Raw genomic sequence first — 13,375 nt, 5'->3', positions numbered from 1 at the left:
CTCCCCCTCCTTGACCCCCAAAAGAGATGGCCTTTTTCAGGCTTCCCTCTGTACACCAAAGATGGTTAAACCAGCTCTGGCCCCTAAACCACCATGCCTACCCAAACCATTCCTCACTACTTCTGTGGAGTCCAAACCACCATGCCTACCCAAACCATTCCTCACCACTTCTGTGGAGTCCAAACCACCATGCCTACCCAAACCATGCCTCACCGCCGCTATGGAGTACAAACCTCTTTCCTCAAAGACTGTCCATCACCATCAGACTTATTCTCAGAGACCATCAGATATGTCTACAAGTGTAGGTCTTCTGAAGTCCAGGAATACAATACCTGATTGGGATTATATTATTCCTATCTGTCTGTGTCGCCAGAAGAACTGTCTGTGTGTTGGGAACAGTATCACAACGGATACAGTGATTAACACAATTCCTAAAGACTTGAAAACATTGCATAACAATTGCAAAACGGAGGAATCTAGAATAAAGCCTGTTCTCAGATCTCGATCTGGAGAGAACAAAGGGGTCAACAACAACAAGAGGAAAGCAGTCAACAACGCTCTACCAGACAATTGCGTGCAGGTTGTGTTGCTGTCCACCAGTAACCACCTCTCAAACCCGAAACAGAACCTCAACTCAGACATTGTGACGCCATCGTCACGCCCTGACATAAAGCGCCCTCTTCCTCAGACGCATAGCAATGAAGCCAACGGTAACGTTGTCACCACCTCCTCTAATGCCATTGGTCACGGAGAACAGGAAGATCCCACCAGCTCCACAGGGATTGGCAGAGACACTGGCACATCCAAACAGAACCCAGCTGCCCCTAGGAAGCCCCTCCCTGTCCCCGTACCACGGAAACCCAGGAAGTCTGTTCTGGTTGGACAGGAAGTCCCAGAGGACGGGAGGCAAGGGGGGGAAATGACTGTCAGAAAGGTGTCACTGGAGAGGAAAAGCAGCCCATCTCTGTCTGTCAACGCACCTGCTACTCAGGCACACAACATCCCAGAAAGTCCTGCCAGTACAAATGATAGCTGGGAGGGTCTCCCATCCTCCAGGACACCCGGCCCGCCACCTGTTCCTGCTCCCCCTCCCAGAAAGGAAGCCTTTCTTTCTGAACCTGCGAGAGAAGCACCGACCTCCTCTGCCGCCTCCTCTCAGCAACTCTTCCCCACCTCCTCCCTTCTGCACCTCCTCCCCTCCTCTTCCTGTCTGCACCTCCCTCAGGATGTAGAGGAGGAAGAGCTGAGATGGGTGGATGACAGTGTCTATGAACTGGAGTGTTCAGTGGACAAGGACGAGGAGGAGGAGGAAGGGAGGAATGAAGAGGAGGAGATCAATGATAAGATTAGTTGTCATCCTCTCGCAACCAGTCTTTCCAACCAGCTGGAGCTCAGCTCCAATTGCCACTTTCCCCTCACCTTAATAACCACTGGGAGTTACAAAGAAAACGCGAGTGCTCAAAACAAGATGGCCGACTTCCCCAAGAAACTGCAGAGATGCAGCTCCCCAGCAGCGTGGGTACTGAAGAATGAACTGTCAGAAGAGAGAGAAGTGGAGGAACGAAAGACTTCCGATAGTGACGATGATGGAGGTGCCCTCACCGAGGCCACGAAAGCTATGAGAAAGCTCCCTGCAACCCCAGGAGAGGATAAACCAAAAAGGAACAGAATCTTTCAGACGCTGGTGTCTCCTGTGTCCCGTAAGAGAAGCACAGACAACACACAGACAAAGGGCAGCCGGCCAACAGATGTAACGCTGTCACCGTCCAAGCCGTCTCGCTCCAGCCGGGGGAAACAGAAGGCCAAGTCCTTCTCCTCTGCCGACCTGACCCCCTCTGAGGGACAGAAACCAAACTCTTTCCGGAGGCTTCTCCATCTGAAACTCTCTGTCAAGAGGCTGCCCAAGCTGCTAGCTAAGGGAGGCCAGTCTCTAGACAGCACTGCAGCTGAGGCAGAACAATATGCGGATGATGTATTCCAAGACCGTGGCGTCTGTGTTCAGGAACGCCTGGGCATTCGGGTGGGGGATGCCCGCAAGTTCTCCTGTCCCCAGCTGGGGGTGATTGGGGTTGGGGCGGAGCAGAGCGTGGACGGGGATGAGATCCACTACCCTGGAGCGGAGCAGGCTGTGGAGTATGAAAACGTTCCCTATTACGAGGCCATACCTGAGTATTTTATCCAGCCTGTTGGACTGGGATTACGGGGGAGCGAGCTGGGGGGGGGTACACCACCGGACCAGTCGGAGTGCCACAACCACCTGTATGAGGATGCCGATATCTATGAGGAACAGGAGCCATACCATCCCCTGAAGAGACGCAGTGAACAACAACTGGACCAGCACAGCAGCACTGAGAGGTATTCATTCTTCTTGTTGCCTGGGGAGACAGACTGGTACTGACTGGTTCTGTCTCAGCAGCACTGAGAGGTATTCATTCTTCTTGTTGCCTGGGGAGACAGACTGGTACTGACTGGTTCTGTCTCAGCAGCACTGAGAGGTATTCATTCTTCTTGTTGCCTGGGGAGACAGACTGGTACTGACTGGTTCTGTCTCAGCAGCACTGAGAGGTATTCATTCTTCTTGTTGCCTGGGGAGACAGACTGGTACTGACTGGTTCTGTCTCAGCAGCACTGAGAGGTATTCATTCTTCTTGTTGCCTGGGGAGACAGACTGGTACTGACTGGTTCTGTCTCAGCAGCACTGAGAGGTATTAATTCTTCTTGTTGCCTGGGGAGACAGACTGGTACTGACTGGTTCTGTCTCAGCAGCACTGAGAGGTATTCATTCTTCTTGTTGCCTGGGGAGACAGACTGGTACTGACTGGTTCTGTCTCAGCAGCACTGAGAGGTATTCATTCTTCTTGTTGCCTGGGAGACAGACTGGTACTGACTGACTTTCATAGGTTGGTGGTTAATCAAATCAATGTTTATTTGTCACGTGCGCCGAATACAACAGGTGTAGACCTTACAGTGAAATGCTGAATACAACAGGTGTAGTAGACCTTACAGTGAAATGCTGAATACAACAGGTGTAGTAGACCTTACAGTGAAATGCTGAATACAACAGGTGTAGTAGACGTTACAGTGAAATGCTGAATACAACAGGTGTAGTAGACCTTACAGTGAAATGCTGAATACAACAGGTGTAGTAGACCTTACAGTGAAATGCTGAATACAACAGGTGTAGTAGACCTTACAGTGAAATGCTGAATACAACAGGTGTAGTAGACCTTACAGTGAAATTCTGAATACAACAGGTGTAGTAGACCTTACAGTGAAATGCTGAATACAACAGGTGTAGTAGACCTTACAGTGAAATGCTGAATACAGCAGGTGTAGTAGACCTTACAGTGAAATGCCGACTACAACAGGTGTAGTAGACCTTACAGTGAAATGCTGAATACAACAGGTGTAGTGTTGGACCTTACAGTGAAATGCTGAATACGACAGGTGTAGTGTTGGACCTTACAGTGAAATGCTGAATACAACCGGTGTAGTAGACCTTACAGTGAAATGCTGAATACAACAGGTGTAGTAGACCTTACAGTGAAATGCTGAATACAACAGGTGTAGGTAGACCTTACAGTGAAATGCTGAATACAACAGGTGTAGTAGACCTTACAGTGAAATGCTGAATACAACAGGTGTAGGTAGACCTTACAGTGAAATGCTGAATACAACAGGTGTAGTAGACCTTACAGTGAAATGCTGAATACAACAGGTGTAGGTAGACCTTACAGTGAAATGCTGAATACAACAGGTGTAGGTAGACCTTACAGTGAAATGCTGACTACAACAGGTGTAGTAGACCTTACAGTGAAATGCCGAATACAACAGGTGTAGTAGACCTTACAGTGAAATGCTGAATACAACAGGTGTAGTAGACCTTACAGTGAAATGCTGAATACAACAGGTGTAGTAGACCTTACAGTGAAATGCTGAATACAACAGGTGTAGTAGACCTTACAGTGAAATGCTGACTACAACAGGTGTAGTAGACCTTACAGTGAAATGCTGAATACAACAGGTGTAGTAGACCTTACAGTGAAATGCTGACTACAACAGGTGTAGTAGACCTTACAGTGAAATGCTGAATACAACAGGTGTAGTAGACCTTACAGTGAAATGCTTACTTACAGGCTCTAACCAATAGTGCAAAAAAAGGTATTAGGTGAACAATAGGTAGGTTAAAGAAATTAAACAACAGCAAAACAACAGACTATATACATTCTTGTATGTCTCATGAAAAGTAGTTCCATACAAAAGGGGGTGGGGGGGGGGGCTCGTATAGTATTCTCAATAAATCAAAGTCTTCAGGTGAAAAATATCACCTGAAAAGCAGGGCTTTGTCGGAGTGATTCTGAGTCATGACAGACTAAGGGGAAGTATGCTTAGTATGTAGTGTTAATGGAAACTCCAGTCTGGTGAGCTGGCACTAGATTGGCACTGAAGCATGTTGGGGAGTGACACATCTTTCAGAGATTCACCAAAATATCCAGCTGCAGCTGAGTTCAGTGTAATGAGGGACGTTTGTTTGATGACCCTTCCCTCAGAAACATAAGCAACATTTCAGTACATTTACATTTTTGTGACAGTTACTTAGAGACTATAGTCTTGCATCTCTGTCTCGCTCTTTTAGAGGTTTGTTGTGGCCATTTTACCGTCTAGGTCTATTCTGTGCAGACTTTAAAGGTATGGTGTCAGTGTCATCGGTACGACCGGCACTGAAAATGGTCTGACTAAAAATCAGTTGGCGTTTGAAAAATGTTTACTGTGTTCTGTGCCTTGAACCAATGGCTCAGTGTTTAAGTCAGTGCTGCTCACTTCCACAAAACAGCCATAGAGGCATCTCTACTGTAAACAGGGTATTCATAGAGAAGGAGTATTCATAGAGAAGGAGTATTCATAGAGAAGGAGTATTCATAGAGAAGGAGTATTCATAGAGAAGGAGTATTCATAGAGAAGGAGTATTCATAGAGAAGGAGTATTCATAGAGAAGGAGTATTCATAGAGAAGGAGTATTCATAGAGAAGGAGTATTCATAGAGAAGGAGTATTCATAGAGAAGGAGTATTCATAGAGAAGGAGTATTCATAGAGAAGGAGTATTCATAGAGAAGGAGTATTCATAGAGAAGGAGTATTCATAGAGAAGGAGTATTCATAGAGAAGGAGTATTCATAGAGAAGGAGTATTCATAGAGAAGGAGTATTCATAGAGAAGGAGTATTCATAGAGAAGGAGTATTCATAGAGAAGGAGTATTCATAGAGAAGGAGTATTCATAGAGAAGGAGTATTCATAGAGAAGGAGTATTCATAGAGAAGGAGTATTCATAGAGAAGGAGTATTCATAGAGAAGGAGTATTCATAGAGAAGGAGTATTCATAGAGAAGGAGACTACATCAGGTAGCCATTTGCTGTGGCCCAGTTCTAAACAAATCCTATCAAGAGTTCTGCCTAGCCTTTTGCTAGGGGTTAGGATTAGGGTAGAGTTACCGGTTTGGAAGCGGGGCTTTCTAATGTTTGGGTTGACCTGTGGCTTACACCTATCCAAACCTTTCATTTCCTAGTTCAAGCAGCTAGGAGTAGGGAGCAGTGACTGGTTTGGAACAGTCCTTTGTTATGTTTGGGTTGGCAGCAGAGGTGGCATCTCGCCAAACCCCCTCAGCTGACCCAAGGCATTGCTTTTTGTCTTGATCTTTTATGTTGTGTGTGTGAAGGATTGAATAGTGAAATGTGTTGTCCCTGGTCAGTCTCTATTTAATGTGTGTACTGTGTGGTCACTGCAGGACATGGTGGAAAACTACTGGACATTATGATGATTCTTCAGTTAAAAAGACCCCCTCCATGATAAATTATATCCATACTCAGGCATTTTACTAATCTCACTTTGTTACTCACATCACCTCCCCAGTTCCCTTCTCTCCCTCTTTCACATTTATACACTTTAAGGCTACACTCTGTCTTCCCACCTCTTCTTTCCCATAGGTGTGAGACTGTGAGTTCCAGGATGTCTCTGCAGGTGTGTGTGTCTGTTCCTACTGATCATCTCTTGTTCCAACAGGAGTTCTATAGATGAGGATGATGAAGGTCAGTCGGATGAAGACATCATGGTTCAGAGTTCAGATGAAGAGGATGATGAGAGTTCCTCCTCTAGCAAAGGAGAACCTGAGAAGCCTGAGGAGAGGGAGGTGAGACACTGAGGAGAGGGAGGTGAGACACTGAGGAGAGGGAGGTGAGACACTGAGGAGAGGGAGGTGAGACACTGAGGAGAGGGAGGTGAGACACTGAGGAGAGGGAGGTGAGACACTGAGGAGAGGGAGGTGTGACACTGAGGAGAGGGAGGTGTGACACTGAGGAGAGGGAGGTGAGACACTGTGGAGAGGGAGGTGAGACACTGTGGAGAGGGAGGTGAGACACTGTGGAGAGGGAGGTGAGACACTGTGGAGAGGGAGGTGAGACACTGTGGAGAGGGAGGTGAGACACTGTGGAGAGGGAGGTGAGACACTGTGGAGAGGGAGGTGAGACACTGTGGAGAGGGAGGTGAGACACTGAGGAGAGGGAGGTGAGACACTGAGGAGAGGGAGGTGAGACACTGAGAAGCCTGAGGAGAGGGAGGTGAGACACTGAGGAGAGGGAGGTGAGACACTGAGGAGAGGGAGGTGAGACACTGTGGAGAGGGAGGTGAGACACTGTGGAGAGGGAGGTGAGACACTGAGGAGAGGGAGGTGAGACACTGTGGAGAGGGAGGTGAGACACTGAGGAGAGGGAGGTGAGACACTGTGGAGAGGGAGGTGAGACACTGAGGAGAGGGAGGTGAGACACTGAGGAGAGGGAGGTGAGACACTGAGGAGAGGGAGGTGAGACACTGAGGAGAGGGAGGTGAGACACTGAGGAGAGGGAGGTGAGACACTGAGAAGCCTGAGGAGAGGGAGGTGAGACACTGAGGAGAGGGAGGTGAGACACTGAGAAGCCTGAGGAGAGGGAGGTGAGACACTGAGGAGAGGGAGGTGAGACACTGAGGAGAGGGAGGTGAGACACTGAGGAGAGGGAGGTGAGACACTGAGGAGAGGGAGGTGAGACACTGAGGAGAGGGAGGTGAGACACTGAGGAGAGGGAGGTGAGACACTGAGGAGAGGGAGGTGAGACACTGAGGAGAGGGAGGTGAGACACTGAGGAGAGGGAGGTGAGACACTGTGGAGAGGGAGGTGAGACACTGTGGAGAGGGAGGTGAGACACTGTGGAGAGGGAGGTGAGACACTGAGGAGAGGGAGGTGAGACACTGTGGAGAGGGAGGTGAGACACTGTGGAGAGGGAGGTGAGACACTGTGGAGAGGGAGGTGAGACACTGTGGAGAGGGAGGTGAGACACTGAGGAGAGGGAGGTGAGACACTGAGAAGCCTGAGGAGAGGGAGGTGAGACACTGTGGAGAGGGAGGTGAGACACTGTGGAGAGGGAGGTGAGACACTGTGGAGAGGGAGGTGAGACACTGTGGAGAGGGAGGTGAGACACTGAGGAGAGGGAGGTGAGACACTGAGGAGAGGGAGGTGAGACACTGAGAAGCCTGAGGAGAGGGAGGTGAGACACTGTGGAGAGGGAGGTGAGACACTGTGGAGAGGGAGGTGAGACACTGTGGAGAGGGAGGTGAGACACTGAGGAGAGGGAGGTGAGACACTGAGGAGAGGGAGGTGAGACACTGAGGAGAGGGAGGTGAGACACTGAGAAGCCTGAGGAGAGGGAGGTGAGACACTGAGGAGAGGGAGGTGAGACACTGAGGAGAGGGAGGTGAGACACTGAGAAGCCTGAGGAAAGGGAGATGAGACACTGAGAAGCCTGAGGAGAGGGAGGTTTGACACTGAGAAGCCTGAGGAGAGGGAGGTGAGACACTGAGAAGAGGGAGGTGAGACACTGAGAAGCCTGAGGAGAGGGAGGTGAGACACTGAGGAGAGGGAGTGGAGACACTGAGGAGAGGGAGGTGAGACACTGAGGAGAGGGAGGTGAGACACTGAGGAGAGGGAGGTGAGACACTGAGGAGAGGGAGGTGAGACACTGAGGAGAGGGAGGTGAGACACTGAGGAGAGGGAGGTGAGACACTGAGGAGAGGGAGGTGAGACACTGAGGAGAGGGAGGTGAGACACTGAGGAGAGGGAGGTGTGACACTCACTAAGGAGAGGGAGTTGAGACACTGAGGAGAGGGAGGTGAGACACTGAGGAGAGGGAGGTGAGACACTGAGGAGAGGGAGGTGAGACACTGAGGAGAGGGAGGTGAGACACTGAGGAGCGGGAGGTGAGACACTGAGGAGAGGGAGGTGAGACACTGAGGAGAGGGAGGTGAGACACTGTCGAGAGGGAGGTGAGACACTGTTGAGAGGGAGGTGAGACACTGTTGAGAGGGAGGTGAGACACTGAGAAGAGGGAGGTGAGACACTGAGAAGAGGGAGGTGAGACACTGAGGAGTGGGAGGTGAGACACTGAGGAGTGGGAGGTGAGACACTGAGGAGTGGGAGGTGAGACACTGAGGAGTGGGAGGTGAGACACTGAGGAGTGGGAGGTGAGACACTGAGGAGTGGGAGGTGAGACACTGAGGAGAGGGAGGTTAGACACTGAGAAGCCTGAGGAGAGGGAGGTGAGACACTGAGAAGCCTGAGGAGAGGGAGGTGAGACACTGAGGAGAGGGAGGTGAGACACTGAGGAGAGGGAGGTGAGACACTGAGGAGAGGGAGGTGAGACACTGAGGAGAGGGAGGTGAGACACTGAGGAGAGGGAGGTGTGACACTGAGGAGAGGGAGGTGTGACACTGAGGAGAGGGAGGTGAGACACTGAGGAGAGGGAGGTGAGACACTGAGGAGAGGGAGGAGAGGGAGGTGAGACACTGAGAAGCCTGAGGAGAGGGAGGTTTGACACTGAGAAGCCTGAGGAGAGGGAGGTTAGACACTGAGGAGAGGGAGGTGAGACACTGAGAAGCCTGAGGAGAGGGAGGTGAGACACTGAGGTGAGGGAGGTGAGACACTGAGTAGAGGGAGGTGAGACACTGAGGAGAGGGAGGTGAGACACTGAGGAGAGGGAGGAGAGACACTGAGGAGAGGGAGGAGAGGGAGGTGAGACACTGAGAAGCCTGAGGAGAGGGAGGTTTGACACTGAGAAGCCTGAGGAGAGGGAGGTTAGACACTGAGAAGCCTGAGGAGAGGGAGGTGAGACACTGAGAAGCCTGAGGAGAGGGAGGTGAGACACTGAGAAGCCTGAGGAGAGGGAGGTTAGACACTGAAGAGAGGGAGGTTAGACACTGAGAAGCCTGAGGAGAGGGAGGTTAGACACTGAGAAGCCTGAGGAGAGGGAGGTTAGACACTGAGGAGAGGGAGGTTAGACACTGAGAAGCCTGAGGAGAGGGAGGTTAGACACTGAGGAGAGGGAGGTTAGACACTGAGAAGTCTGAGGAGAGGGAGGTGAGACACTGAGGAGAGGGAGGTGAGACACTGAGGAGAGGGAGGTGAGACACTGAGGAGAGGGAGGTTAGACACTGAGGAGAGGGAGGTTAGACACTGAGAAGCCTGAGGAGAGGGAGGTTAGACACTGAGGAGAGGGAGGTTAGACACTGAGAAGCCTCAGGAGAGGGAGGTGAGACACTGAGGAGAGGGAGGTGAGACACTGAGAAGCCTGAGGAGAGGGAGGTGAGACACTGAATGGGCCACTTAGCAGACGTTTCTACGCATGTTAACTGACTTACGGTAACAGTGATCCCTGCGAGTATTGAACGAGTATTGAACCAATAACTTTGGTGAAATGTCGTGATTTATTTGACGTGTGTGTACCTGTGTCCGTGCCAGGCTGGCAGTGGTGCCAAGCGGAACAAGATAGTCCACATCGCCAGAGAGATCATGAGCTCCGAGAATGTATTTGTCAACGTCCTGAAGCTTCTCCATATGGTGATTATTCTGGCACTTATCCCCTCTCTCTACATATTTGATAGCCTATCAACACAGTTTTTGTTGTTGTTTGTATGAAGCCGTCTTAGTCTCCAGTCCTGTGGGTTTGTGTTTTTCTGTACGGTATAGTTTTCATCTCGTGAGAAGTCCCATATGTTCTCCAGACTGCTCCATGTGTGTTTGATTATGCTAACCACTGAGGCACACCCCTTCACGAGGAAAACACGGGGCCTTTCTGGGTTTTGTACACTACACCTCACTTCTCTCAGCCGCACGGCTTGCCTACACCTCACTTCTCTCAGCCACACGGCTTGCCTACACCTCACTTCTCTCAGCTGCACGGCTTGCCTACACCTCACTTCTCTCAGCTGCACGGCTTGCCTACACCTCACTTCTCTCAGCTGCACGGCTTGCCTACACCTCACTTCTCTCAGCTGCACGGCTTGCCTACACCTCACTTCTCTCAGCCACACGGCTTGCCTACACCTCACTTCTCTCAGCCGCACGGCTTGCCTACACCTCACTTCTCTCAGCTGCACGGCTTGCCTACACCTCACTTCTCTCAGCTGCACGGCTTGCCTACACCTCACTTCTCTCAGCCACACGGCTTGCCTACACCTCACTTCTCTCAGCCGCACGGCTTGCCTACACCTCACTTCTCTCAGCTGCACGGCTTGCCTACACCTCACTTCTCTCAGCTGCACGGCTTGCCTACACCTCACTTCTCTCAGCCGCACGGCTTGCCTACACCTCACTTCTCTCAGCTGCACGGCTTGCCTACACCTCACTTCTCTCAGCTGCACGGCTTGCCTACACCTCACTTCTCTCAGCCGCACGGCTTGCCTACACCTCACTTCTCTCAGCCGCACGGCTTGCCTACACCTCACTTCTCTCAGCCGCACGGCTTGCATCTCTGTTGGTTTCCCGAAGACTCTCAGCGGTGGTGTGATCTGACGGTGGTCCGAGAGAAAGAGAGAGAACATGCTCAGCTGGTCAGAACATGCTCAGCTGGTCAGAACATGCTCAGCTGGTCAGAACATGCTCAGCTGGTCAGAACATGCTCAGCTGGTCAGAACATGCTCAGCTGGTCAGAACATGCTCAGCTGGTCAGAACATGCTCAGCTGGTCAGAACATGCTCAGCTGGTCAGAACATGCTCAGCTGGTCAGAACATGCTCAGCTGGTCTGAACATGCTCAGCTGGTCTGAACATGCTCAGCTGGTCTGAGCTGTAGTCACTTAATGGTGTTTGTTGAACCCAGTGACTGTATGTTTTGGTCTAACCACACATTTTCTGGTTAGACCAAAATCTGAACAAATTGTAATAGTAAAATAGCTGACGTCTAGTTTCAGCTAGGGATTTTTCAAATTAGTTACACAAGACTAGTTTATTTTTTCTCGTTGTTTACACATACAGTACATTCCAAGGACTAAGGGGTGGTAGGTCTGCACAGGATATGAAGTGAGAGGCTTATGCTGCAGGCTGTGCCACAGATCAACCATGACTGACTGAGTCACTATCTCTGAAACCACACTGTGAGGGAGAGACAGGAAGTTATGCTGCAGGCATGTGTTTGATTCAGCAATCAGACCTTTTTAACCAAATCAGCAACACTTGTGTCCAGTGTAATGAAACATGTATTAGTTGGGGGGGGGGAATATATTGTTATTCATATGGTGGAGCCATGATTTGTTATGGGGGTGTCCTGTGCAGTCCTCCTACCCCCCCCCAGTACTTGAACCTTGAACCACCCCCCCATCTAAGATGAGCAGTGTATTATGACTGTGAACTGCAGACGTAAGCTACAGGAGCTCCCTGCCACAGGGCCTGGGCCCCTTACAGCCAATCTACAGGAGCTCCCTGCCACAGGGCATGGGCCCCTTACAGCCAATCTACAGGAGCTCCCTGCCACAGGGCATGGGCCCCTTACAGCCAATCTACAGGAGCTCCCTGCCACAGGGCATGGGCCCCTTACAGCCAATCTACAGGAGCTCCCTGCCACAGGGCATGGGCCCCTTACAGCCAATCTACAGGAGCTCCCTGCCACAGGGCCTGGGCCCCTTACAGCCAATCTACAGGAGCTCCCTGCCACAGGGCATGGGCCCCTTACAGCCAATCTACAGGAGCTCCCTGCCACAGGGCATGGGCCCCTTACAGCCAATCTACAGGAGCTCCCTGCCACAGGGCATGGGCCCCTTACAGCCAATCTACAGGAGCTCCCTGCCACAGGGCCTGGGCCCCTTACAGCCAATCTACAGGAGCTCCCTGCCACAGGGCCTGGGCCCCTTACAGCCAATCTACAGGAGCTCCCTGCCACAGGGCCTGGGCCCCTTACAGCCAATCTACAGGAGCTCCCTGCCACAGGGCCTGGGCCCCTTACAGCCAATCTACAGGAGCTCCCTGCCACAGGGCCTGGGCCCCTTACAGCCAATCTACAGGAGCTCCCTGCCACAGGGCATGGGCCCCTTACAGCCAATCTACAGGAGCTCCCTGCCACAGGGCATGGGCCCCTTACAGCCAATCTACAGGAGCTCCCTGCCACAGGGCATGGGCCCCTTACAGCCAATCTACAGGAGCTCCCTGCCACAGGGCATGGGCCCCTTACAGCCAATCTACAGGAGCTCCCTGCCACAGGGCCTGGGCCCCTTACAGCCAATCTACAGGAGCTCCCTGCCACAGGGCCTGGGCCCCTTACAGCCAATCTACAGGAGCTCCCTGCCACAGGGCCTGGGCCCCTTACAGCCAATCTACAGGAGCTCCCTGCCACAGGGCATGGGCCCCTTACAGCCAATCTACAGGAGCTCCCTGCCACAGGGCATGGGCCCCTTACAGCCAATCTACAGGAGCTCCCTGCCACAGGGCATGGGCCCCTTACAGCCAATCTACAGGAGCTCCCTGCCACAGGGCATGGGCCCCTTACAGCCAATCTACAGGAGCTCCCTGCCACAGGGCCTGGGCCCCTTACAGCCAATCTACAGGAGCTCCCTGCCACAGGGCATGGGCCCCTTACAGCCAATCTACAGGAGCTCCCTGCCACAGGGCCTGGGCCCCTTACAGCCAATCTACAGGAGCTCCCTGCCACAGGGCCTGGGCCCCTTACAGCCAATCTACAGGAGCTCCCTGCCACAGGGCATGGGCCCCTTACAGCCAATCTACAGGAGCTCCCTGCCACAGGGCCTGGGCCCCTTACAGCCAATCTACAGGAGCTCCCTGCCACAGGGCCTGGGCCCCTTACAGCCAATCTACAGGAGCTCCCTGCCACAGGGCCTGGGCCCCTTGACAGCCAATCTGGTGCGGAATGTGTTGTAATCTGTAGTAAGCAGTTTCACTGCTGCCCTAGCTGTGCCTCATCCTCGCCTCCCCTCCTGCTACCCTCTACTCTTTAAGGACTGGGGGTGGGGGGGATCTAAAGTCCTTCAGATCTAAAGTGAACTGAAATGTTCGCAGTTTAGAATGTTT

The 13,375-nt window shown here is 51.9% G+C and overlaps 1 protein-coding gene across 1 annotated transcript in view; it reads left to right on the top strand.

The window, feature by feature from the left end:
- LOC135508968 (FYVE, RhoGEF and PH domain-containing protein 6-like) overlaps positions 1-13,375 on the top strand; it is a 36,498-nt gene that overhangs the window by 3,271 nt on the left and 19,852 nt on the right. Inside the window, exons 2-4 of the mRNA XM_064929215.1 lie at positions 1-2,355; positions 6,059-6,185; positions 9,819-9,917. The exon at positions 1-2,355 is cut by the window's left edge and continues 61 nt beyond it. Coding sequence (XP_064785287.1) covers positions 1-2,355; positions 6,059-6,185; positions 9,819-9,917 — 2,581 coding nt within the window. The remainder of the gene's footprint in view (positions 2,356-6,058; positions 6,186-9,818; positions 9,918-13,375) is intronic.

The sequence above is a fragment of the Oncorhynchus masou genome, chromosome 22, assembly GCF_036934945.1.
Source record: "Oncorhynchus masou masou isolate Uvic2021 chromosome 22, UVic_Omas_1.1, whole genome shotgun sequence".
Taxonomy (NCBI): Eukaryota; Metazoa; Chordata; class Actinopteri; order Salmoniformes; family Salmonidae; genus Oncorhynchus; species Oncorhynchus masou.
Note: the sequence above shows the minus strand (reverse complement) of the source record. Positions and strands in the feature narration are given on the sequence as shown.